General features: G+C 45.2%; 1 protein-coding gene across 1 annotated transcript in view; it reads left to right on the plus strand.

Moving 5' to 3' along the window:
* The first annotated feature begins 3,226 nt into the window (after positions 1-3,226).
* The window catches only part of LOC119446609 (kinase suppressor of Ras 2), a 41,187-nt gene continuing 16,481 nt past the window's right edge, over positions 3,227-27,932 (plus strand). The window contains exons 1-11 of the mRNA XM_037711084.2: positions 3,227-3,561; positions 5,449-5,589; positions 8,481-8,625; positions 11,386-11,749; positions 12,295-12,443; positions 16,244-16,298; positions 18,145-18,225; positions 19,097-19,194; positions 20,953-21,204; positions 24,514-24,644; positions 25,126-25,227. Coding sequence (XP_037567012.1) covers positions 3,403-3,561; positions 5,449-5,589; positions 8,481-8,625; positions 11,386-11,749; positions 12,295-12,443; positions 16,244-16,298; positions 18,145-18,225; positions 19,097-19,194; positions 20,953-21,204; positions 24,514-24,644; positions 25,126-25,227 — 1,677 coding nt within the window. The 5' untranslated portion in view covers positions 3,227-3,402. The remainder of the gene's footprint in view (positions 3,562-5,448; positions 5,590-8,480; positions 8,626-11,385; positions 11,750-12,294; positions 12,444-16,243; positions 16,299-18,144; positions 18,226-19,096; positions 19,195-20,952; positions 21,205-24,513; positions 24,645-25,125; positions 25,228-27,932) is intronic.

Below are 27,932 nucleotides of genomic sequence, written 5' to 3' on the forward strand. Positions count from 1 at the left end.
GAACGTTTGAACAAGTGTGACCATTTGTACCCCCTTCCCACACCTCTCATATATCTCCCGAGACGAACAAGACGTTTGTTTTCGTTTCGTTGAAAAAAAGTCAATGCCTTTTCACTTCGTGAACGCGGGTAATGCGCAAGCGTATGGACGCCGCGAACATGCACAACGAGCACGGTGGCGTCGAAGCACAAACGGAAAGGGCGCGAACGCGGTCGTGGACGCTACATTGACCTCGACGATGCGACGCCAGGTGTGCCACAGGGAAAACGCATATTGCTACACATGCAAAAAGAGACGTCGCCAACATGCACAGCGAGCGCCGCGGCGTTATGGCGGCGTCGAAGCACAAACGGAGAGGGCGAGAACGCGGTGATTCTCTTCGCCACCTCCAGGCGCCTTCCTCCTCCGGCGCTCGCTTCCCTCGCGGCGTCAAACATAATTTCACCGATTTGACCGGCGGGCTACACCACTGATCTGTACTATAGGGGGCTGGATGGCGCTTCGAGCGCGCGCAACTGAAGCTACCGGAAGTGATAGGCCTTGTCCCGGAAGTCGGCCGTTTGCGGCTTCGCATTGCTCTGCAGCTCGCATGCGCTCGACGTGTTTTCTTTTTCTGCCCAAAAATGCCTGCTTGTTGTGCCGTGAATTGCACACGCAGGCCGGAGAAGTCTTTTGGGAAAATGTTTCACGCGTAAGCATTTTTCAAATCAGTGTAATTTGCATTGTGCGTTGCGTAAAACCAAGGCTGTACCGCTGGCATTTCGGCGTGCATCCCAACACTGCAAACCACAGGCACTACAAGTTGGTTCATTTTATGCAGAGGTTCCCGTGGTCTCGGAGAGATTTTTGCAGTCGATGGGTTGCAAACTTAAGGCGAGACAAGTGGAGGCCATCACCGGGAAGCAGCCTTTGTAGCGACCACTTCGCGGAGTCGTGCTTCGACCGCACGCGAGCACGAACGCGGCTATGACCTGATGCTGTCCCTACGATATTCAATTCATTTTAACATTCTTTTTCACAACCAGTAGTCATCAGCATTGCTGAAGTGTGTGCACAAAGAAAGATTCCAGAATTTTTTTTAAAATGCGAAGCATTCCTTGGTGAACATTTGCTACTTTGACAGTATCTATCTGTCTATCTAGCTGCAGACGTCTTTGTGCTCTCATGGTCGTTTCGTTAACTTGGTATGTACCAAAGTTTGCATACTATGACAAGATTATATGACAAACATAAATGATATGTCATGGCATGCGTGTCATGTAGGTTATGAAACAGCCGCCTACGCCTTGGTGCCCTCATGGTCGTTTCGTTAACTTGGTCGGTACCGAAATCGGTATAGTAGCGCAGGAGTGTATGACGAACATAAGTGATAGGTCATGACACAAATGTCATGACATGCGTGTCATGTAGGTCATGACAATGACCCAGCGAAAAGAATAACACTCAAAAACCACTGAAACGGGTTCGGACGTGGGTACTAAGTGAAGGAAACACTAAAGGGGGCTGGTAGAAGTCAGCCATGAGCATGGCTCAGCAAAAATGACGATGACTCAGCGAAAAAAAATCAACACTCAAAAACCAACGGAATGGGTTCGGATGTGGTACTAAGTGAAGGAAAAGGCTAAAGCTTGATGGCCGAAGTCATAGTCATAAGCATGACTATGGCTTTCGCCTTAAGGTCTCTTAGGTGTAGCTAAAGGGACTCCCGAGGACTCATGACATGCGTGTCATGTAGGTCATGAAAGAGCCGCCTACGTCTTGGTGCTCTCATGGTTTAACGTTGTAGGCTCCCCGCACACTGCTTCGCATAACATCGATTCCCACATGGCGTGGGATCTGCCGGCTTTTTTTTTTTTTTTTTAATAGTAAACAAGATGTCTTGTGCATTAGCCTGCATCCTTTGTACCATATCATTGCACCGTTAATAGAGTTAACATATGATTTGAAATAAATGCGCATGAGTTTTCTTCACCAAACCTTTTGTTATTCACCACTCCGTGTTTGCTATGTGTTAAAGGAAGGACATCAGTGAGGAGTTATAACACCATGCACTGTAAACTGGCTATATCAGTCACGAGCATACATAAACTCCGTCTGAAAACAGCAAAGCGGAATTTAGAGCACATATCCAATATGAAAAATGTTTCCTTGCTGGCGCATAAGTAGCCGAGCATATTCGATCGCGTTCAAGCGTGATCGGGAACGAATTTCTCGAATGTGGTTGGCCGTTTTGCGCGAGCCCAATCGCGATCGATCCTGAGACATCCCTACTGCAATCGAAAGTTCCTGATGTGATGCCATGTTTCACGTAATTCTATGCAGCTGCTTTCCAAAGCTGGAATCCCGCGCCGATCGCGTCGCTATTGTGAATGATGGACACTCGAACGCTGGTCATCAATATTATTGTTTTAAGTAAATAAAATTACAAGAATACAGGCTCAGACTGGCAAAAAGGCATGTTCCTGACAGAAAAAAAAAAGAATAACTGTTATTGCGCAAAAAAGAACGAAAAAAAAAAAAAACATTCTAACGCAGCTTGATCCCCTTAAAACGCGCACTGGTAAAGGCAGCAGACACCTCCTTCCGGGACAAGCCGCCGGGCGTCTCCTAACTTCCCGTGACTTCACTTGCGCCCGCCGCGGTGAGCGGCGATGATGCGGCATCCAGCAAATTATAGTGGAGATCAGTGGGCTACACTGTAGCCGGGCCATCTACGCTTGCGAACGGCGTCAACGTAGCTCGATCATCGCGAACTGTGCAGTCTCTGCGTCAAAGTCAAAGCGTAAAAAGTAAACATTTGACAGAAATTAGTCTTGTTGAGCAATAATTAACTGACCGAAAAAAAAAGAATAACAAACAAAACTTCAGTAGAAGCAAAGAACGCAAGTGGGGTGTTTGTTTACAACCCTCACGCCCATAATGTTACTGAAATATAGCGTAGGGATGACTATTCGCAGCGAAGGGGTCAGACGTGATTCTATAGCGCGGCGTTACAAATACCATTGTAACATACACTGCAAAACGCTTCCGCCGAAGGGCTAGAGCATAGAGTTTCTAAATAAAAAATATAGTAATATGAAACTCTATGGGCTAGAGCTTATACGCTAGAGTGAATGTGCAATGATTCTGCGAAAAGCCGCTTGCAGGGTTTGTTGTCGAAGTCGACAATTTGGTTTCGGTTTCGATGACGTCATTCGCCAATCAAACCTCAGCAACGCCGCATCTCGTGCATTCTCGCTAGCCAGAGTGCTTTGGTAATGGCGGGCATGGTATAGTGGAGTGGGTGACGATGGGAGAACTAAGTGATGGTTACAAAGCTGTCTTACCACCGGGCCCAACATGCTGTCATGATGTGTGGTCGTCCAGTAGCGCAAACCACTTACAAGTAGCAGCCAAGTCGCCATGGCCGACGCCGAGGCAGAGAACAAAGTAAAAAGTGCCATTGAAGTCTGCGCCACAGCACAAGCGATGATTGATATTAATTCCGAGCATCTCGAAGGTCTTCGAACACGGTGTGAGACCAGCGCAGAATTAACGCAACATGAAATACGAGCTCTCGAAGTAAGTACAACTGTGGTGCTTTTCTTTTTATTTCTCTTTCCGGATTCCCAGGCGTCGGCCGGAAAGATATCAGCCGGCTGCTCTGTGGACACCCAAGTTTCCATTGACTGTGAGACAGCCAGCAAAAAAAGCCGGAAAACACGCTCGCAGAACACCCCTGCAATGAAGTTCGATGCAGTTTTCTCATGCGAGTTAATCTGCGACTGAGAGTGGCAACATCTGTTTTTTATTTTAAACGCCGAAGAATCTGGGACGCATTGTTTTCTCGCTGTGGGATAAGTGTGTCACCCGTTTTGTTTCTTTTTTGTTGCAAGCAGTACGCCGGGCGTGTTTTCGCTCGTCTTGTCTGTGTGTGCTGTTTTTACCGGCTCTGCTCAAGATTAGTCATGTTCGGGTTCGTTTCGTCACTCTGTGCTGTTCGTGGCGTAGCCTTCGATACCATCACGAGACGTTGTCATTCCAAATATTCGTCATCGGGAGAATCAGCACGATCATTTGTGCACCAAAAGTGCATCGCTGCCAACGCTAACATGCTATAGTTAACTATCCAGCCTGATATTTCTGAACCATGTACGCCTTATTCATAAAACAGACACATAATGTTCGGCACGAACACAAGTAGTTTCAAAGGTGTGTGGGAGAAGGGCCTGTAGCTTGGCGCTTTGTACTCTAAGCATGTTAGTTGACTGTTTCTGTACTGGGATTCAAGTGCGTAAGTTACTGGGTATTCTCTCGGGCTTTCGGAACATGCGCTGCAGAATCTAACTCATTGCAAGCGCCTGGAAAGCACTTGGGAACAGCGTATTTATCGGGTGATAACTCGACGTAGGTATTGTGGATGGTGTTGCGTGTGTGTATCGCAGTGGCAGAGTGCCGCGGGCACTCTGATAAAGCTACACGAAGCGTATAGTCATATTGTGCTGTCACTCATGTTGCTGCAGAATGCTAGCAACTCTTTTTCAATTATGTTAAACAACAGTGCCTTTCCCGAGTTAAACAACAGTGCCTTTCGCGAGTTTATTGTAATTTAGTTAACCACCACATCAGTTTCACAGTTTTTATTAAATCAAAGCATCTTCCCTATAAAATAAAGTAATAGTACAACAGTTGTATTGTCTTGAATGCTGAGTGGCTGCCTTGAAATCTTGGCTACTGTGAAACCTTCCCGTCAGATTTGTTACAAGTGCGTCATGTTAAGAAATAAAGCACTATAATTTACATCACCTGTCGCTGGGGCATGACTGCTGGAATGCCAAGTTGTGAGCAATGCATTGCACACTGAAGGGAAAGTATCCACTTGCTGCATATCACAGTTTATGCTTGGAAAATATATCTATATGATGCATCATTCGTGAGGCCAAAGTCGTGCTTCAGCATCTTTGTAAAAGAGTACTGACACACATATCCAAAGTTGTAGAAACTGAGCAAGTATGAACTCTTTGAAACAATTATAAGTTACTTTAATTTGATATTAAAGTTAGTCTAGAAATGCCAGACCTGCTGTCATTGATGTTATTGGGATGTCATGACACATAGCCAAATTTGCTGACTTTGAGCAGCTCTATGTCTAATTGTGATGCTGTTGCTCATAAAGAAAGTAAACAAGAGAGCTGCATGTGTTTCTTCTGACTTGTGGCACTTGCAAGAACGCAGTGAGCCAGTGTATTATGATGAATGGGCTTGTTTACCAAAACTGAAGCTAGTTCGTAGAAACAAGCATAACAGTAAATTACCCAGGCACCTCTGATGCTTCTCGCATCTTTTATGTTGTTTTAAGAGGTCTAAACTTAATGACTAATCAAAAACATCAAGTCAGTACATGTTTGATGGCAGTGTTTGCAGTCATTATTTACACAGTTCCTGATTTCTGTCATCTCTGTTTTCCAGACAAAACTCATCAAGCTATTCAGCCGCCAAGTACTGGCAAAACGGAAGTGCAGTGAATGTGAAAATGCTTCGGAACTCAAGAACTACCCGAAACTGGTTCTGTGGCTCAAGGTTGTTGGTCTTACGCCCAACTCTATTCAGGTATGTGTTTTTCGAATGCTTGGAAAACATATCGAATCATGCAGTGTTCTTGTATTGCCCGGCATTGTCGTCATGAATGTATCCTAAAACCTTGTGTCGTTTACTTGTCAGCGTCGTCACCATCAATTTATTGTCTCGACTCTCTGCATGTTTTTTAGCCTGCTTATATTTTAGGGGCAGCAATATTTAATACTTCATCTGAATCAGAATTTCTGGCCCTACGATCACTGTTGTTTTCTTCTCATGCCTTAAAAAACAAAAATAAGAACTTGCATTCGTTTCTTTATTTCATAGACAACCAAGCTTTTTTATGGCACTTATACACAAACACAGCTTGTAAGAGCTGGATCTTTTTTTTTTCTTTTTTTAATAACGCTTGCCTTGTTGAACATTAGCCATGGTTTCTGCTGCTCTTAACCCTTTAAGACGCTATTTACACAATTGTGTACGCCAAAAAAGTGCGTCAACAGCAATAGCTTTGATAAAAGTAATGATACTTTCATAATCATACTTCAAATGTGTCGCATACATCTTGAACCTGTTCTGATTGGAATCGTGTTGCAAGTTTGAATAACAGGTTGAAAATGTTTTAGTAAAACGAGTGGGAAGGTAGACAGTTGTGTGTACTTGCTCGGTGGGACTTTTGTCGTCGTATGTAGTGGGTGTACTCCTTTCATTGTTTTTCACAGTGCGTCGCATCAGGCATAATTTTCAAGTGCCTGGATGGGTGCTTTTCAAGCCTGCTAGACATGAAATAGTTGATGTTCTCGTATGTATGTTCCTGTAGTGAGGTTTTCCTGGAGTCCGTGATCTGTAAACTTCACAAAACTCACTAAAGAATTGAAAATTCTTGATCTATTCTGCAGCTGTATGCTTTTTCTGATTCTTAATATGCAATAAATGTGGTCAAAGTAAATTTTCAGTCAACTGAATTCATTGGCATCTGAAAGGGATTAGACCACAAGTTTCTGAGCTATCAATGTGTAAGCGTTTCTATGACATCTTGCATTGAAGGGGTTGAGACACCAAATTTTGAGGCTATATAAAGCCTGCTGTAGGCTTCCTCCGTATGCAAGGACACTCAACATCAAGTGTTGGACACAGCAAACGTTTAAAATGTATTTTAATTAGATTCTAGAGCGCGCCTAAATTCTCGTTTTCGCGATCCAGACCCATCGCTAGCACGATTGACACCGACGTCACTCTGTTGGATGCGTAACGAAAGTTTTAGTGACATCATACCACATCAGAGTGACGTACAAGGAGCAGTGACCCACAGCACCGGGCAAGCCTAGAGAGCCTCGACTCTAGAGTGCAGTGAGCCGCATCAGACGCAGACTGCCGGAATGGGAGCTGCTGCAGCTAGCTGTGACAACTTTCGGCCTGGTTTTGTTTGCCTGCGCTGGTACAGAACGTGTGTGTGAGCGCAGACGATGTAGCAGTGCATGCGTCACAGCTTTGTGGGCCCACGTAAACAAGCTTCCTAGACAGTGGCGTCACTGTCCAACACGGTGCCTAGAAACTGAAACTGAAAATCATTCACACAAATAATGCGATATTAAATTTTTTGCCAGGAATATATGAATATTCGTGCATGCATTACGCTTCCTGGATCAATAAGAAACGTTTGAAACAAAGAACCTGCAAACCATCCTACAATGCAAACTGAATGTTTAGAGTGGCAATGTGTGGAAAAAAAAATGCTTCACAATACACTTGTCTGTCTGGATGCTGCCTATTCACTGCACAAGATACTCTCGGCTGAAAGAAACTCAAGGAAAAAAGTAGATGGGGGGGGGGGGGGGAGAATACCACTGCATGTGGGGCAACAATATTGCTAGAAAAATTCATGACCCATGGTTGTCTTGTGATTCATTCTTCCATTGTGATTTGCACTTAGTCCTAGGCTGTAAGGTGCAATGGAGATGCACTACCTAGTATGGAAAAAATTACTGCCTGTGTGTAGTGTTACTCACGTTGATGAATGTGGAAATGCAGAGATGCCTTATAGCCTTTTCTCAACTGGCCATTATCTCAGTTTATGCAAGGAGAGAGAAAAAGGACGTTTAGAAAAGCTGGTAGTTTAGCCAGAATTAACTCTTGTTGGCTACATTCCATTTAGTGGCCGAATAATAGGAGAGGAACAGAAAGAAAAAAAAAGCACAAAGAATGTACAGCATGCACAATATCCAGGGGTAGGATACAACATTCCCGGAGACTATCATATAGGCTTGGAAACTGGAGCAGTGTAGATATTATAGCCTTCTGTTCTGACAGTGGATTATTGTTGTCTGTCAAGCAAGTTGCACATATTGTGCCCCTTTGTGCGTGCATCCTCACATTCACATACCCATGCACAGTGAGAAGCAGGGGTTGCAGTTTATGCGACAGTAGACTTATTTCACTATTAGTTCCACAATGCTGCTGCCGCAAAGTATACCTGTAGTTATAGCATCCCCCTTAGCATGCTGAAGTGAAACTATAGTAAGAAGTGTGTTTTATTTATGCCATGATAAACCTGCTTACCTCTCAAGATCAAAAGGCAGAGAGGTGAAAATAGAAAAATTTTACAATCGGAGTGAGGTTTAGCAGTTGCACACCCCAACTTGCCCGTAAAGTTCACTGGAGCAATTCACAGTGCTGTGGTCCTCAGTCTTCCTTTCAAAGTTGCCTGAAACCCAAGTATAGTGTAAAAGTGCCCACGACTACTGTCATCATGGTGCCAAAGATGGTGAAATCTTTCTATCATGAAGCATTGCTGCTGCTGAGACTGACCACCTCATGCACCTTATGCATGCTCAGCTTGGGATCAGGGACATATTTAGCGTTTTACTTGACTACTTGAAAGTGTGTGTTTGTTTTAAGCTTCATTCTCTTTATGTGTTATGAAGGGGCTGTCCAACAAGTTCACAACATTCGATGACATGCTTGAGAAGCCTGAGCAAGAGATCAAAGGCTACCTCAATGATGTCAGTGCTCGGGAAGAAGAGAAGCGGCGATTCCTCATTGCCATGCGCAACCTCAAGACCTACACTGGTAAGTTGAACACTTCCTACTAGTATTCGTATGCAGTATTGTCTATTCATAGTAATTAGAACGCTGTAGGATTAGATTGAACACTTCCTACTAGTATTCGTATGCAGTATTGTCTATTCATAGTAATTAGAACTCTGTAGGATTAGATTGCTGCTTGAACAGCGGCTGGTTTGCATTATAGAATGTAACATCATGGTGAGAGGAAGCCATACTTCACTGTGTGAACAGGTGTACAAAGTCTACTTGTGCTTCATTCTACAAGACCTCAACATTATCACATATGTGCACCTAAATCTAGTGACGAGCTTTTAAACACGTTTTGGGCCCTGAAGAACAGCATAATAATTGTTCGTAGTTGTCTGCTTTCCAAAATGTATTTGAAAGCATTCTTTGTTAGAGGGACATATTTTAATAGGTTGTATTTGATCAACTTTCCTTTCTCTGGCTGTTCTTGGTCATGTAAGCTGTATTGCTTTGTTGCTACAGTTGAATCCATTATTTCCTCATGAGCTTAATTTAACTCTCCTTTGAATTCAACATTATAAAAAAATCCAGCGGATGCATATTGCAATGAATGTCAACGTTAATGCCATTAGCATTGAAACAATGTAGCAACACACTGTATTGCCATCGGCGGAACATGTATGCGTCCGGGCTCCTCTCTCTCTCTCGCTTCTTACTGCACACTCTGCGCTATCTAGCGGAGCATTACGTACTTTACTCTCTTTGAAGAGCAGCACAGACTGAGTGGCGCATACTCAGCGCTCCCACCTTGGCATCAAAGAGGTTCATTGAAGAGCTCTACATGCCCAATGCCACATGGCCCAGTGCTGCATCCCCTGTGGCCCATGTTGGCATCACAGAGGCTACTTGAAGAGCAGCACATAGGTCCACAGTGCTGTATATCCGGTAACCCAAGTTGGTTCGATGGTTGGTTTTGAACCCTGTTCTCTCAACACAGCAGCACGATGTGCTACCGATTTGTCAATGGACTACCCAGTGACCCAGGTTGGAGGGAAAACGGTTAGAGACATAGATAGATAGGCAGATATAAAGTCGAACCCACTTATAACAATATTCGAGTGCCACGAAAACTCCATTGTTATAACCGATAATTGTTATAACTGGGTTGCATGAAAAAACCAAAATAGGGAAATGGCAGAACTGTTGTGAGAAAACTACAATGGCGAGGAGGCCAGTGCCCCTCCCCACCACCTTCCTCCATCTGGCCGCTGATTGTGTTGACTTGTATAACTGTGACTCTGCTTCCTGCACGCTCTGGTCACGTGTAATAAGTCGCAGCTGTCGGCGTTCAAGGATGGCACTTGATAAAGTAAAACCTTGTTAATTCAGATTTCACGAAACCGAAAAAATGTTCGAATTAACCGAATGTCAAACTATCGAGGGTATCAAGTAAATAATAAACAATTGCTTTCTACGCCAACACGCTTTTATTTACTGCATAAATCATCAGAATCCTGTTTCTATTTTGCACAAAAGCAATGCGGAATCTGCAATTCTCTTCATCTCGTGACTGATTAGCACTCGCAGTGGCGAAGGTTTCGCGACTTCTGTTACAGCGCGGCCGTAGCGCACGTCTTCATCTGAGACATGCTTTTCACTACCGTGCGCATATGCCGATTATTTTTTCGCCTCTGTCGCCAGGTCGCCGCCAATCACAATTTAGACGTTGCTGTTCATCCTCGACAGCTAAGCACTGAGTAAAAACGAAACTGTTTTCAGCAACCGCGCCGCTGTCGACGCGATCATGGACGGTGACCTTGCGGTTCTGAAGGCGCACGGCCAACGCACGCACTGAGTCAAAAGGAAACTACAGTTTACTGCAACTGTGGACAAAACTGCGGTCGCTGTCGACGCGATCATAGATCATGGCGACTATTCAGTTATGAAGGCACGTAGCCGACGCGCGTACCGAGTCAAAACAAAACTACTGTTCATCACAACCGCTGCGAACGAAATCGTGGCCGCTATCGACGCGATCATGGACGGTGACTATGCAGTCATGAAGGCAAGCGGCCAACACGGTGCCAGCGGTGCTATGCGCGGCGATAAACCATTCGTGTTCGGAGGGGTGGAAGGGAAACGGGACAGAGGCGCGCCAGGCTGGCGATGCGGAGAAGGGTGGAAAACAGCGCCCGGCGGCGTGCAAGTGCTCAAATTTTTTTTTCTTTTTTCTTTTCAAGGAGTTCGCATTGCATTCCCTTTCGGCACGGACACCCAGTAGCCAGACTTCATCGTTATAACCGATAATGCGGCATGGGGGCATTCTAGTATGCGGGTTATTTCCCCATAGAAAACAAACAAAAGTTGACAGTGCAGCAGCTTCTCATTGTTATAACCGATATATTGTTTAAACCGGGTACCATTATAAGTGGGTTTGACTGTAGATAGATAGATAGTCAATCACCCTAAAAGTGCGTTAAGTATTCTAAAAATGCTAATCACATTAATATACCCTTAAAAGCATGCATATTGAACACTACGCACCACATAAATCAAACCAATTTTGCATGTCTCAGTGTCACTTCCTTAACATACAACTCAAGTGTGTGTTACTTCTGAAAGCAGAATGTTCAAACTGACTAAAAGCCCTCGTCTGGCTCTTAGTATAACAGTTCATATGTCAACGGAAGAGGGACGCAGTTGAGGTCAACAGAGCATTGTGTTGAGACATTTTCTTCCTGTAGTGGAGTTCAGTAGGCTTACGCTGGTGACAATGCCCTCACTCTTGTTACATAGAACGGCAACTTCAGGGCGTGACACCAAGTGCTGACACCGACCTGCACTGGGACTCGTGGGATCGGGCCGGTGTGTCTCAGCTGCCCCGACGCATACACACATCAGTGCCCTCTGAGGAACTATGCTCCTCTTTTGGTGGCACGCACTTGGCCCCTTATGGAGGTGCCCTACGGCCTCCAACAACGCCCCCTGCGTCTCGGAGGAGAGCAGGTGCTGGCGGCAGCCCCAGTGGGAGCCTTGCAGCCCTGCCCGATGCCCTGCCGCCCCTGACCAAGAGCCGTTCTCATGAGGCGCACCTCGAGAACAGACTCGACCTGGGATCAGACAACAACAATGTAGCGTTGCGGCAACCCCCCACACTGCCGTGAGTTTCCCTTGTCTTGAATTACCCGCCGTGGTGTTACCCGACCACGAGGTAGTGTTCGACTGCCTGCCAATGTGGTTGCATTTTGATGAGGGTGGAGCGCGAAATTGATTGTGCATGGGTAGAACCCCAAGTGGTCAAAAAGAATGTGACACCCTCCATTACAGCATTTCATAGCTATTGCAAGAGACTACAGTACGATAATGGCAGCCCCATGGCTGCTGCCAGGAGCAGACACGTGCCTCAAATGCTTTGGGACTTAACAATCAATTAAATGCAGCACTCTCACATTCAATGAAGGAGTTCTCAGGTCCTGTAGACTTTGTTAAATATGTATAGTATAACTGTACCTTCAGGTAATAGGCTTTTTGGCCTCTTATTACCTCATGCATGCATTAGTCTGTGGGGAAGCTGATGACTAGTACACTTTGCAAAGAGGAATAGTACTCATTGGCAATAATTCACCGTTGTGCATAGGCACTGTGAGTCTGTGACAATCACGGATACAATGCAGCAGAGGCTGAGAAGGTGGCCTTGACTCGCAGGAACGATGGTGGCTTGCGGAGACGCCTTGCCACAGAGCCTGGGCTGGAATTGGCCAACTGCTCACCACTTTCGCCAAGTCGGTCGCCGCCATTTGTATCCCCTGACCAGCAGGGAGATTCGTGCTTTGTGGATGAGCCTGCCACTCAACGTAAGTCCTGTTGCTTTGTGTTGGTTGCATAGATGGGCATTCTTACGGTAAATCATTACAGTGCCAACCAAGTGTTGTTTGGTCTGGAACTCGGTGATCCAGATCATATAAAGAAAATCTTCTAACTAGTAGAAATAGGTTAAAACACATCAGCAAAGCACTAGCAGGCGGCCCTTAGTCATGAACAGCACCTTGCCATTATCCACGAAGAGAAAGTTATATGATCAGGGCATTCAGGCCAGTGCAAACACACATAGCCATAACTTGGAGGTTATCAAAGAAACTTCAGAGAAAACTAGGGACAACACAACAATAGTTGGAATGGAAAATTATAGGCATAACATTAAGAGACATGAAGATGGAAGTATGGATTAGATAGTAAACATGGGTACCTGTTATCCTCTTTGAAGTAAGACGGAAGAAGTGAAGGTGGGCATGTCATGCATTGTGTAGAACAGATAACCGCTTATCCCTTTCTGAAACAGAATGGGTGGCTAGGAAATGGAAATGTAGTTAAAGATTATGAAATCTTTAGGTATAAGATAGATTTGGTGGATCCAGTACAGGGTTTAATGGAGATTCCCGGCAGGGAAACTTGTCATTACCGACTATGTATTAAGGCTGATGACGATAACAGGTTTAATAATGTTAGTATTTTGCAGAGAAAGAATGGGAGTCTAGTCCAGTCTACCGTATTTATTTACTAACAGCTGAGATTTACTCTATTCATTCAGGTTCATAATGATTGACAGGAGCAGTTGGTTGCTGGTATAAGTTGCAAGACAAGTGCCACAAAGTGCAGGTCTTTCTGCATGTGTTGCCGTTCCTGTATTCTGTTGTAGTGAGTGAGTCTGACAGAGTTGCTAAATGTATTTACCAATCATTCAGGTCATTGCCACTAAATAAAAAGGCAAAATTATGTTTTAACAAGCCTGCAAAGTTCGCCTTTTCTTTCCTGTTATGTTCGATGCGCAAACGTTGATTCAAACGAGCAGAGCCCTATAGCTTTACTCTTAGTGAATTCCTCTTCAGCAAATCTTCTTAATGATAAATTATAGGGGTAAGCATTTAAATTTCTTCCTACTTTTACTATTCGTTTTGACTTTTTGCTGACTTGGTGGTCTGTGCAACCTAGAGAATGACGTACTTGATGCCAAGGAAGGATAGATTTACTTCGAAATGGGGAAATGGCTCTAGTAGTCAATACTAGGGTGTTTGGAGTCCCTTGAGCATCTTTGAAAGGTTCCTTTACCACCTTTCACGCTTGGTGAAAAAACACAGTCCGCTGATAGCATGTGGTGCTCTGAACATCTCAGCCAAATTTTGCAGTCGTGCGTGGTGCATGGAGCTCACTTGCATAGTGCAAAGACCAAGAGAAGGGAAACACAGTCGAGGACGACAGAAAACTAGGTGGGGTGATGAAGTTAGGAAATTCGCAATCACAAGTTGGAATCAGCTAGCGCAAGACAGGGGTAATTGGATATCGCAGGGAGAGAGAGGCATTTGGTCCTGCAGTGGATATAAATATAGGTTGATGATGATCATATTTTTCATTTATTTAACTCAAATGAGCAATAATTGTATTAGAATGTTCTCAGGATCACGAAATTAGCCAATAGTAGTTGTGGGTCCATTGCTTGGGATGACGCTGCATGACAACATTGCGGGAGCAAGAGATTTTTCACTGCTTCTGACATAGAGCACTGCACGGGCCGATTTTTTGAGCCCAGGCCCGTTTTTACGTTGGGCTGCCCGCCCGAGCCCGACCAAAAGTTTTATGGCGAGACCCGGACCCGGAACTTATCTATGTTACCCGCCCGGCCCGGCCCGGCCCGCCACCCCTTTACCTTAGGCCCGAGCCCGGCCAGAGCCCGGCTCGAAACCGGCCTGAACCCTACCCGAGACCGAAAAAGACATTTTTCAGAGTTGAGACACACGAGGATAACTCGCTGCACATTACATGCACACCACCAGAAAGTCCGAGCCCGGCCCGGGCCCTCGTAAAAAAACCCGAGCCGGGCCCGAGCCTGTGAAAAAACTGCCCTACCCGGCCTGGCCCGTGGCCCGGGCTTTCGAGTAAGCCCGAGCCCATGCAGAGATTGTAATTTCCCTGCTGCATGCAGTGCAATATTTGGCTCACATGTCACAAGAGCCTCTTTTACCAAAAGGCAACATTTTCTTTATAGACGTATGTTCAAAAAGTGTTTCAGGGCCCCTTTAAAGTGACACTAAAGAGAAACAGGAAGTTCAGCTGTACTAAAAGAGGGACCTTCAGGCAGCTGGAATAAAAGAGGGACCTTAAGGAATGCATGCAGGTTTTGTTGGGTGCAAAAATATGAGTTATTAGCGGAGAAATTCTTAAACAAAGACCAAATATCTCTTCCTCAATTTCTCTCACCCAGAATCGGCGCTGAAACAGTGTCATCACGGATTTCATTGCTCTCAGCGAATCAGAGGGCGCCATAATACGTCACCGCTTGCGTAAACGGCCGAGGCGCTTGCTTCATCATAGGCTGCATGGCCGCTGCGTTTGCGTTCGCTGCGACTTTTGCTAAGTTGCTCTGTGGCCGCAATGGATACCGTTGCTGACGCTGAACCTTGCAACAAAGAGCTCGCCAGGGAAGCAGGACTGCATTTGAGCGACTTCAGTGAAACGGAACACGAAATGATCCTCCGTGCTTGCACGGTAGGTGTTTCCGCGTACGATGGGTGTGAGCAACCGGCCGCGCCGCCGGAAAGCGAAGCCTCATTTTCGTCTACAGAAGGCAAGGCATCCGGTCCGCCAGGCGACAATGTTCCCGACAGAACAAGCGTAAAAAGTTGTGCGCGTACTCGGTATGGTTTTTTTTTTTTTTTTTTCTTTTTTTAATGACACTCAGCACTCACCAAGCCGCCGGTTTGCTGCTGCAGGGGCACCAATAGGGGGGATTTGATGAAGGTGACATTGAGGGAACAGCTGCTCGAGAAAGGACTGGCCTCTAAGGCACGCCAAGATACTTTCCGAGGGCAGGATTATATACATAATCTGAGGGCAAGAAATGCCGAGAGCACACCATCGGTTTCTCTGGCTCTTTTGCCGTTTTATCATCAGCAGTGCACTGAGCCATTTCGAACGCTGGAGCTCATCGCGCGGCACCACATGAAAGGACACAGTCGGGTCAACACTGCCGCTGCCCTTGAGGAAGCGCCTTGCGCCCTTTATACAGCCCTTAACATTAACTACACACACGAGGCATTTTTCTGGTTGTTTCCCAAGAAGTCAACATTTTTTCGAGCCACGCAACATGCAACCAACCACTGCAACACTGTAGAGCGAAACAGGTGCGCCCGATGATGCATGGATCAAAAAATGAAACTATCACAACTGCATGTAGCACCATGCCATTTTTTCGTCTTATTTAATTAATTTTGCGCTAAACTTGTACTTCCTCGCTTCAAACAGTTTAAAAAAGTTGGCAAATGCTGTTTATCTACGTTTAAGGTGTATTTCATTTTGAGTTTTTATTAACAGCGATAAATCACTCTCGACCAATCACGACTGGGCTGCATTTGCGATCTCCGACGTCACGAACGTGTAGCGCGGGAAATTCAAAGGGGCGTCAGCACCAATCCTTCAGTTCTTCGCTATTTTCTCGCTTATTAAACCTCTGTTCGCAGTAAGAATGGTGTTACTGTGATCGTGAAAGGATAATCTACCAATAAAGCTCAACTTCCGGTTTCTCTTTAGTGTCCCTTTAAGAACCTTCTGTGCCCTTCTGGTACATAAGCTTGAAAGCTTACATTCATTTTTCTCTTTGCAGCTGTCGTTCCCAGGTCTCCACGAATGCATGGAATGGCCCATGCTATTCACCACAGGTGTGTAGTTTCAGTGTTGAGTGTTTGATAACTACAAAGGCTTTCAATTACGTGTTTGTAAACCAAGAACAAGCTGCATGCAACTTGCGAACAGCACTTGCTTTTACTGCACTGCTCTTGCCCGGCGCTTTAATGAGGCATCGGATGTAAAAACTGGAAGTGTCTGTAATAGTTATTGAATGTGGATACGATTCCCAATGTAACTGGAATTAATAGTCACATGCTGTCTTTGTTAATGAGCAATCATTGTTATGGTATAAATGACCTCAGCTCGTTCTCAGGGAAAATGGTACAATTGAGACGTTAGGTAAAAGGTTAAAGGCTAGCTGCAACAAAATTTTGGACCACGTAAGCAGGCTGGTTTCAGATAGTGCAGATACATAGCAGCTTCTGTACAAAATTTTTCTTTTGAGATGCAAGTGCATTTGCAAGTGCAAATGCATCCCGAAAAGCTAACACAAATAAGCGGTTTTGATACCGAAGGTATTGTAAAAAAAGAAAATGCTATTGTTACCATTCACCAGAAATGACACAAAACATGGTATGGATAACATTCGGGTAAGACCTCCACGATTTGGCAATGTGTGCGGTGTGCTGAAAATCCCGGAGGCTATGTTCTGTGATCTGCTTCATATCTCATAACTACCAGGGGACCACACATTGTCTGTTAGGGTGCTATTTAATGCCTGATCACTTGAAAAAAATTGATTATTACCAGCCCTGCAGCTTCACCGAGATTGCATTTGGTAGCGTATAGTACTAGTCGCTGACCGATGATTTGGACTCAAAGGGGATTGCCAAAAAGTCAGAATAATTGGGAACGAAATACCAGATTCACCAGAAGATTAGTCAATTTATTCCACAAGTGGCCAAGAAAGATCTGCCATATTCTCAGATTGTCAATTAACCCGATACCTCCAATTTCACGTCACAAGTGCATGACGCATCGGCGCCTACGAGCGACCGCATTCTTGGCACTGTGACAAGTACACTAGCTTATCACAGTGCAGTAACGCTGTCGCCCGCTGACGTGCTAGTTGCGTGAAATATTGGGAAAGTTAAAGTATCTTCGAAAGTGATTGTCCGAAAATATGGCCCAAGTTTATCAATGCATTGCTATGCACACATATGCTTGTGTTTGGCCTAAATAGTCCGTGGCCCCGATTTTATAGTGATGCCTTCTATACTATTTTGTTTCACACTTTTCGCACTTCATCAGTGGTCAGAACGATGCTGTGTCCACGTTATCAATGGGATTAGTCAGTTGTGAACAGTGGATGATAAGAGCAGAATGATACTCACTGGACAAATTGCGCAAATAGCAAATGCAACCTTTTGACTTGGTGGCTTTTCTTGGCTTGTCCGGCGGTTTAAGTGTGGTCGGCGAGCACCAGATCGACTAAGCTTTGCTAGTTTCAGTTTCGAGGAAGTGCTGGCGACCTGGCCGGCGACATATCAAAACGAAAATGTCACAATTTCTGCTCGACTCGGTGGGCAAATTAGCACACAACAGTGCAGTCGAAGTCCGAATTATTGCACGATGCGCTATACATTGTCCGAAATTTCGGTCTTGCTTACATTAAGTTTATGGGGCCTGTTGCGGTGCTGTGGAGCTGTCTGAATAATTGGTCGGCGACTCTACTCGCCTGTTATAACCAGTTGGTCCCAAATGGAAGTTCGTTGCAATTGGGCTTTCAAGCTCTTTCTCAGAATTCATTTAGATGGTTTTAATTACAGCTCTCATTGCAGCTTACCTACTCTTGGCTGCTTTGGCAACCCTTATTTGCACCGTCTTACGCATGGTTTCAGGTGACCACGTGGTGACTTACTTGCCTCATTTGTACAGGTTCACATCTAGCGTCAAAGTCACCACCTGCCAGCAGTGTGACAAGGCCATGTTCTTTGGTTACAAGTGCAAGGAATGCAAGTGAGTGAACTTAGAGCTACTGCATAGGTGCTCAAGAAAAACAACATTCTGTCCGTTAATGATATTAACCAATAAAGATTATTCTGTTATTCTCTGCTGATAGTATGTTTGAATTTGATGACTTCGACGGCCGGTGACTCTAGCGCCATTGACAATTGTCCATATGACGGTTTCAGTAAGCATGGATAAGCCCACATCCCTGTGTACATGACAATAAGCAACAGGCAGTTGCCAATATGTTGCTGCGCAAGAATAAAATTATTTTTTTCTTCTGATTTTAGATTAAAGTATGCAGAAGCACCTGAGTTGTTTGGATTGGATCATATTTTCATGCTCTTAACTTGCAAGCATTCTTGGAATCTAAAAGTGTTCAGTATGCTGAAATGTTTTCATATGCTTGCTTCTAGTCAGGTTTGGAATGCTGCCCAAGATGTCATTATTAATTCGTTAGGAAAACAACTGCTGCAACCTTTTCAACAGGCTTAACAGGTCATCATGCAATATTCAGAATGCCAATTAAGGTTCACAGCTGTTCTGAGTTCGGTAAAAGTTACATTAAAGAGTTATGGGGCAACATTAGCCCAGAGGTACCCGTTAAGCTTTGCAGATGCCAGAAATAGCAGATAAGAATGGTTGATTTAGGGTGAGGTATTGTGGCTGTGCGTTACGTTTTGCAGCTGCAATGCCTTTCACGATCCCTATTCTACATCTATTTTATTGACTCTATTCTGTTGATCACTTTTAACAGGCTGTCTGACTGGGATGGGTATCATCTGACGGAAGTGTTACCATACTTGTGCAATCAGTCATGCCTGCCCAGGTCCTCTGGTCATTGAGACTGATCACTGTCACTTTGTCCTGTCTTGTTCAGGTTCCGATGCCATCGTGACTGTATGGAGAAAGTGCCTCCCTCGTGCGGATTGCCAAACGAACTGGTGGATGTCTTTGCAGAGCACATTCAGAAAGGAGGTGAGGAAAGAGACACTTCTTGTCATGTTTTTAATGGCATGACCCGGAAGCTAACCCGCCAAGATGAGTCAGCCTGTCAAGGGCATTTCCTAACCCTAAGGTTGCAAAGCAGTTTGTGGCACTATTGTTGCCGTATTTTTAGCGCATATAACTCATGTCTAGGTATATAGCTCGCAAACCTCTGAATGTGGCTAAAGTGGGTAGGGGGTGGGATGGAAATTGGGCAAGTAGCCTGTGCAAGTTGCTTCACACATCAACTCTGCAATCTTGTAAAGCAACCGGGCACCAGAAGTGATGCTCCAGTAATGGTCTTGTTTCGTATGACCAGTCCTTCCTACTTTCAGTACTGTTTGTATATTGCTGCAATGCTCATTGTTTATTCAGTTGAAGCAATTGCTGGAAGTGAATGTAACCATGTCTACACGGCTCAAATTGGTCGCGATTTCGGCACAGAACATACTACTTGATTTCAGCTGGCTAGCTTGCACTTGCATCCAAGACAAAAAGAAAAGACAGTAATGCCACTTCCTAAACTTTTTATTAAGTCGATTACCTAATTGGCGGTGGAATGTTGGTTAGCTATCCTCTGCTGCAGAACATCACTGCTATTGCCCTTGTTTGAAAACATGGCATCCTTTACCTGTATGCAGGTATTGAAAGGGTGGATGCTTCACTGGTAGTGTACAGTCGACTTCTTGAGTCTTCAGTGTGGGTCATGCACTTGAAAATACAGTCAATCCCAGTCGGAACTGGTTTTGGCACGTAAAACCCCAGAAAGAAGAAGAACAATCCCAGATATAACGATTTATTGGTTATAATGACCGCATTTTACGGCATTTACGATTTTCTGACCCTGCTTATTGACCCTGCCGGTGCTTTCACGGAGGTCACGATGGCGGCACTATAGTTTTTGCACAGCTTTCCATGCGGCAGCACATGCAATTTTGGAGACCGCTATGGCTATTTGGATGATTTGGGCCAACAGCCGCTCAATCATTCCTAGTTTATCATTGTTGTCGATATCCACACGTCACGATGCACTGTTGTTACGCAAAGTTGTAAGGAGTCAGCAGTTACTATGCTGGCCGTTCATCAATGCTTCGTTGACATGGTTGCTGATAAACGTTCGCAATTGCATTCTACCTTTCGAACTTCATACTTTTTCAGTCGAAGCGACATAAAAAACGTAACTTCGTTGTTCTTGATGCATGTGTGGCTGATGCTGTAGCCATAACAGCAAGACCTTTGCAAAATGCCAGCATGCCGCATTAGTTTCTGCTTCCAGCCAACTAGAACACTTCGCTACCAGATGCAGAATCCACTCATGTCCCGCTGATAGTAAAGTATATCACAAGCTCTCGAAGAAAAAAAAATGGCAGCGGCTGCACTCGTAGTTTGATGGTGGCAGGTGATCGAAACCAGCCGGGCACTATTTTTAGCTACGACGCCGCATTTCATTTTTTAGATGACATTTTTTGCGGAAACTGGCAGCTAGATACGGAAAAGTACCAAGAACAGAAATTTAAATACTCAAAATACAATTTTCCGACCAAAGTGGTGTCAAATTGTAACTGCCGACGCCAAGTTCAGTGTCGTTAATTTTTGCTTGTTCTGAAGGGCGAGTCCGCATATAATGAACTACTGATAGATGACCACTTTTCACAGAACTGTTGAGTTCATAATAAACAGATTCTAATGTATACAGCACTCGTTTCACCACTTGGGGTTCTGTCGCGCCTGTTATTCTCTACCTTGCAGGCATGCAGTCCCCAAACCATGCTGCGGCACATCTGAGCAGCAGTCCCCTGCATGGAGGCAGCAGTTTGCGCTCCGACGGGAGCCGTGGGAGGCCTGCCATCTGCCTACCCCCGTTTCATGGTGCTGGGGGCCCCGACTCGTCTTCCTCGTCGTGCAACTCGTCGACGCCCTCGTCGCCGGCCTTCCTCATGGCGGCCTCGCGGCAGAACACGCCTTCCTCGGCTACACGCCCGCAGCAGTTCCATTTTCCCGGTACTCACCGAACACTGTAGTCCTCGCTGAGGGCCATATTCTTAATCTCTCGCTTTTGCTGGACATTACATCCAGCAAAAGTGCCTCGCTGTATCTACTGGCTCTTGTTGGTCAGTACTGACATGATATTACCAACTTGCTATTCTTTTTTCTTTTTTTTGGAATAAGTGTGAAGGTCTAAACCACAGAAAAAAGAAAATTCGGGGTAGCTTACACTAGTGGCGCAAGGCTAAAGGCACAGCGGAGCTGATCGGTTCCTAGCTAGTCCTGGCTATACAAAGTAATGCCAAGTGATGCTAAGTTATACGAAGTGTATAAGCATTTTCTTGTGGTCCGTGGCATCGGGGAACGCCTCGCTCTCTCGCTCTCATTTTCTCTTTCTTTCTCCCGAGCACAGCGCGCAACGCGTACACTCTCTCTTGTTCTCATTTTCTCTTTCTCACTCCCGAGCATAGCACGCAATGCTCCGTGAGGTGGTTGCTAGGGCAACGCAGTGGCATGCGGCACACTTTACGGCCGGCTTAACAGCTCCGTTGTTAATATAGTAGTAAGGGCCATGGTGCACTAAATTATTTACTACAGTAGTCACCACTAACTGGCTTTTTGGAAATCAGGATGCTCCAAAGTTGTTTGAATAATCAAACTGTCCATGAAATGACTTCTAAAAAAAAAATTTTTTTTTTCGTTTACAATGCATGCAGCACTGAAAATTAGTTTACAGAGTTTGTTTCAGTGCTGAGGATCAGTGAAGTAATATGAACATTAAATGTGATGGTTGAGACTATGGAGGGTTCGCCCCGTCGTGTGGCCCAGTGTACGACGCCGCAAAGCACCAACGGCACAATGTTCACAGCTTAGACTGTGCTGCGCAAGTTTGGTCTAGAGTTTTATACCTACATTTGAGCCTAATTAATTCAGTCCAGTGAAGGGCACTGACCTGCACTAGCTGTTGCCTGCAGACCTGAACACTGCTTTTATGGTTGTCAGCGTCATTCACGACCTTGGGCCTGATCTGCGATGATGTACAAACATATTAGCGGCAAGCTTCCTGCGACAGGTTGCCACCATGCTGGCCAGCAGTGAATCTTGAGCATGGTCACCCTGCTAAGTCCATTAGGCCTAGCGAGCGCTGGATTTTTGTGCTTGTGAAACTTGTGGTTTGGAGTAGAGTCGACACAAATCAATTTGAAGTGACCGTACAGTATCGGATGGAATTTTTGGACTCCGGAATTCGGACTTGTTGGATATTCCAGACTTGATAAATACACTGTCAGGGTTCCATAGAGCTAATGCATTTTCACGACCGATCATTCGGACGAATTGAGGTCCCAAAGTTTGATTTTCCAGACTAAATCACTAGTTCCGAGCCACACAACCTGATCTTGGAGGCTGCCATGTTGGATTTTCCCCTGGCTTGGCTTCCAGTGGCCCGCTCTATAGCTGCCGCGATTAGGAGGCGCACGCATTTTTCCTGTTTCGGAGGCCATGCCTGCTCTTCCTTGGCTGACAAAACGCTCCAGGGGACGGCACTTTTTGTTTTTTCGGTCAGCACTGTCGTCATAATCACTTAAAGCGGGATGTGGTTTATTTGTTATTATTTTTTTTATGTAAGTTTCGGTTGCTATTTTGCATGTGGTGTGTCCCAGAGCAGGTGTGTCTCGGAGACATTGTCACATTGTTCTCAAAACAAATTTATATCAATAGGACTGCCACAAAGTTTTCGGTGCTGTTGTCAGATACCCGCCGCAGTCGCTTAGTCAGCTAAGACGTTGCGCTGCTGAGCACAAGGTTGCGAAATCGAATCCTGGCCGCCGCAGCCGCATTTCGATGGAGGCGAAATGCAAGAACGCCCATGTGCTTGTGTTGTTGTGCACGTTAAAGAACCCCAGGTGGTCAAAATTAATCCGGAGCCCCTCACTACGGCGTGGCTCATAATCAGAACTGGTTTTGGCATCTAAAACCCCAGAAAGGAGAAGAAGAAGAAGCTCTTGTCCGATTCTGTCAGTCGTCGCCGCTCTCACTGCTGCCCTCCCAGGCTTCATCGCCGCTCTGTTGCCAATTTCTTCAGCAGCGGCTACAATCTTCCGTTTCTCTTTCGCTGTGAAAGATTGCTGCCGAGACACACTCATGATGCGTAAACAAGGCTGGCAAACTGTGCGTACCATAAACGGCACCTGAATCGAAAAGCGTCTAACCAGACTATGGATGTGGATCTGGCTATGACCTGTGTTTGCCTCTTATTGACTTAGCACACATAGATGTCGATGAGGATGCGGACTCTGCACGGAAGGTCGAGTGTTGCTATGAAGCCGACCACCCCCTCTCTCTCCCTTCTGGAATATTCACAGATAACCTGAACCCCCCCCCCCCCCCCTTTTGAACACATCTTTTCCATTGTTGATGCGGGTTATATGCAAGAAAATACGGTAATGGATATAACGAAGTAATTTCTGCTTTCCCTTCAACTTCGTTATAACAACGTTCGAGTGTACATTGGTTCTAACAACAAGATGGTGATACAACAGGGATTTCATAATTACTGAGCAGGTTCGAATAATCAGTCAGCGGCGACTGTCCTTGTTTTTGCAAAACCGTTTCAGTTTTTGTATCCAGGAATGGATGCGTCATGATACACTGGCTTTCTCCTTCCCTTTGATCACTGCAGCTGCCTCACATAAGCACAGCCAGAAGAAACCAGCACAATGCTCTTGTTTATTGTCTAAGGAGCAAAATCATCATACCTAGCTTTATTGCTACAAAACATCTGCAAATTTCTAGTCTAACATAGAGTTCTGTAATTACTAACCAGCAACGTTTTAACTAGTGTGTTGTTATCGTGCAACTGTGCTATTCCGTATGCACATGGTTTTTGTTTTATTTCAATTGTAATATACCGTATTTATTTATGTAAAGCGAGCCCTCAAGCAAAGCCCACATCTAGTAAAAAAAAAAAGTTATGGGCGTTAGCATGAGTAAATACATTGTCCTCCTGCAATAATGTTTTCATGATGCTGTTGGTTTTTAAGATTTATAAATAAATTAATCATTTTTATTTGGACTGGGAGCTTCTTGTAGCATCTTGTTGTGTATCATGGAGTGAAAAACCTGACTGTGGTCTCTTTTGCAAGAATTTTAATGTGTGCTTTGTCTATTGACATCTTTGTGCCCTAATGACGCACATTTGTTTCAAATGCAGCTTGAAGGGGGTGCTCATTCTTGGAGCCTTAATTTAGAAGTAACAGATATGGGGCAGGAGCTCGAAAGTTCCTTATTTGTGATCACTTTTGCAACATCTTTTAATATTTGCAGAGATCTTGTCTTCTGAAAAGGAATTATCAGCTCCAGTATCATCGCTTGCCCAGTCTGACGTGGTGGAAACGATCAAGTCCACAGACAGTGACAGGACAGTGTCTGGTACATCAGGATCTGGAAGCATAAGCGTGAGTTGTTACAACTCTCTCTCATTTACCTAAAGCCTCTCTCTACCTTGAAGCGATGACAAGGAACATGGGTTGAAGTAATGACATGTATAAACTGTATTTTAGATTTAATGACTAGTTTTTTTTGTTTGTTTTTTCTTCTTTAGAATAAGTGATGCAAAAACTCATAGGCTGGCTCATATAGAGACTAGAATAGAGACGCATGTATGCTTTATGCATAGAAAAACTGCATTGCTGTGTAACTAAATGTGATGCACTGCTGCAGCTATTGTTAGCGGGAAGAGACAATTTTGTCTAACATCGTATCAGCTTAGGATCGAACCCTGCTTTGATTCAATTAAAGTATTTGAACAGGTTGTTTTTCTTAATTGATGTTCACTCTGTGAATTCGATATTTAGTGGCTCTAACTGGCCAAGTATGCGCGTCACGTGCTTCCCAATAAGTTGCTGTTGTGTTTCACATTCGGTCTTGCTCTCCCAGACGGATTCTGAGAAGACACTGGCCTCAACAAGAGTGGACTCGCAGGACAGTCAAGTCTCGGATTTGGATCCGACTGACAGGCTCTGGCCGCGGCAGAATAGTGTATGTGTCTGGCCTTGTTTGCTTGATAGCAGCATTAGTTAGCAGTTACCCTGTACTGTGTTTAGGACAGTCAGTGCCTGGCATTCCATTTCTAATCAAATGTACATGGACTTGCCAAATATTTACACTCAGCTAAATAGGAAATGGGATCAAAACTGTAAGCAATCAGTTTCATTTGTCTGCACACTTTTTATGCTGCTAACGAATTTAGTTTGCGTTGGGTTAGCTGTGACTGTAGTATATGTAATATTTATTCACATTCTCATCTCAGTGCCAAATTAGCAACACATACAGGGGACGTATCCTGAAATGTTCCACTTCGGCGATAGTTCGGCGACAATTTAGCCTTCAGGCGTGCGCTGATTGGCTGGTTGAGCAAAACCGGAAAATAAATCGCGCCATCTACCGTATTTACACGATTGTAGATCAACCCAGTTTTTCAAATTTGACAATCCAATGTTGGGGGGTCGACTTAGAATCAAAACTGAACCATGTACCGCTAGTAACGGCAAGAGAAACGAGAAATCAGGGGCACTACGGCGTGGTTACAACTTTGCACCTACGTTTCCATGGTTACGGTAGAAGCGTAGCGTATTAAATTTACCGTATTGCATACATTTTGATGTCAATACAGGCGATGCAGACTTTGAAAGTTGGCTCTTCCATCATTGATGGAAGAGCCGCTGTTTGGGGAGTATTGGTAGTTGGCGGAAGAGCTTTTTTTTTTTTTTTGTTTAGATACGATTTTTTTCGACGGCTGCGCGCATCTGTCACTTCTGCTGCTGTGCTGAATCGTCACGCCTGTCATGAGTGCCCTAGGTGCAAAGTACTTTCAGCGCTCATTCTCAGCAGCGCTCAAACGGGCTGCTATCCTCCATGCCGAGGAAACTAACAACTGCGCAGCAGGATGCAAGTTTGGAGTCAGTGAACGTGTGGTGCAGCAGTGGCGGCTTCAGCACGAGGAAATTTTTTCATGAGACTCCAAGCGCCGTGGTTTTCGGGGGCCGAAGTCTGAATGCTTTTCAGAGCTGGGGGGGGGGGGGGGGGGGGGGAGACAAAGCTTGCGGCATACGTTACTGATCTACGCGATCGATCGCTGTTGGTCACATGTGAAATGATCACGCAACAAGCCTGTGTCTTCGCTTCGGAAGCAGGGATACCAAGGATTCACTTCAAAGCCAGCAGGGCCTGGGCATCTAAATTTATGAAGAGGGCTGGCTTCTCCCTACGTCGACGCAACAGCGTGTGCCAAAAGTTGCCGGCCGCATACGAGGAGAAGGTCCTCGCCTTCCATAGGCAGTTTCTGAAACTCCGCGACTCCCGATGGTATTTTCTCGGCCAGATTGGTAATGCCGACAAAACTCCCGTATACTTTGACATGACCAGCAATATGACAGTGAGCGTGAAGGGAGCACGCGATGTGAATCTGCTCACAATGGGCAATGAAAAGCTGCGTTTTACTGTCATGCTGGGCGGATGGCACCAAGCTTCGCCCATACATCGTGTTCAAAAGGAAGACGATGCCTAAAGAAATACTTCCTAAAGGCATTGTGGTACGGGCTAATGCGAAGGGCATTATGACAGATGAGATAGTTGTGGAGTGGTACCGTCTGGTGTGGCTCCTGAGACCGGGGGCATCCCTCGTGAGGAAGATCCCCAACCTGCTAGTGTCGGACTCATTCCAGGGTCACCTCACCGCCAAGGTGAAAGCTGCGCTTCAGGAGGAGCGCACTGACGTGCTCGTAATCCCCGGTGGCTTGACAGGGCAGCTTCAGCCTCTTGATGGGGGGGTCAACAAGTCTTATAAGGACCTCCTGCACCGCGAATACAACGAGTGGATATCCACATAAAACTGTGAACTTACCCCAAGCGGGCGTGTAAGGAGGGCCTACCTGGCTACTGTGTGCAGGTGGGTCCTCTCTGCGTGGGCAGCTGTACCGCACGATGTCGTGGTGCGGTCGTTCCTGAAGTGTGGACTCACACTTGACAACGTGCTGTGGGATCGCTGCAGCTATGACGGCAGCAGTACCAGTGAGGCAGACTCCAGTGACGATGAGTAGTCTTAAGCAACCCCATCAATAAATTTCCCTTATGTGAAATGCACTCGCACTGTTTTTCTTCCCCCCCCCCCCCCTTTTTTTTTGAGACAGCAATTTGGGGGGGGGGGGGGGTCGATCTACATTCGAGTCTACTTACAATTGTGTAAATGCGGTAGTAGTTCCGTTCTACTTGCCTAGGCGAACTATCGCTGCAGTGGAAGGTTTCAGAATATGTCCCCAGTACTCATAAAATAAAACGCAAACAATTCTGTAACTACTCCAATGCATTATAGTGAAATCCCGATAATTCGAAATCTCTTAATTTGCATGGAGGGATAACTCGAGCTGCTCTGTTGGTCTCGGATAGGTCCTTGGGTAGTGAAAAACTCCCACAAATTTGAACTTAAAAAACTGTGCAACAGTTGTTTTTAACAAAATTTCTAGCCCCTGTGGGCCGCTTTTCTGGCAATCCCGAGGCAAAGGCGAAAGTTGAGTGTGTCGCTAGCTATTCTAAATATGACCAGAAAAGATGCACAGGAAGCCAAGGCCAAACTGGAGCAAGCAGAGTGCACCTCTTTTCCCATTTGGCTTGAAAGAAGCAGTAATAAAAAGAGTTGCAGTTTTACCCGAAAGTTAAAGCACTGATAGTGATAGCAAAGCATTAGA

Source organism: Dermacentor silvarum, chromosome 3, assembly GCF_013339745.2.
Source record: "Dermacentor silvarum isolate Dsil-2018 chromosome 3, BIME_Dsil_1.4, whole genome shotgun sequence".
Lineage (NCBI taxonomy): Eukaryota > Metazoa > Arthropoda > Arachnida > Ixodida > Ixodidae > Dermacentor > Dermacentor silvarum.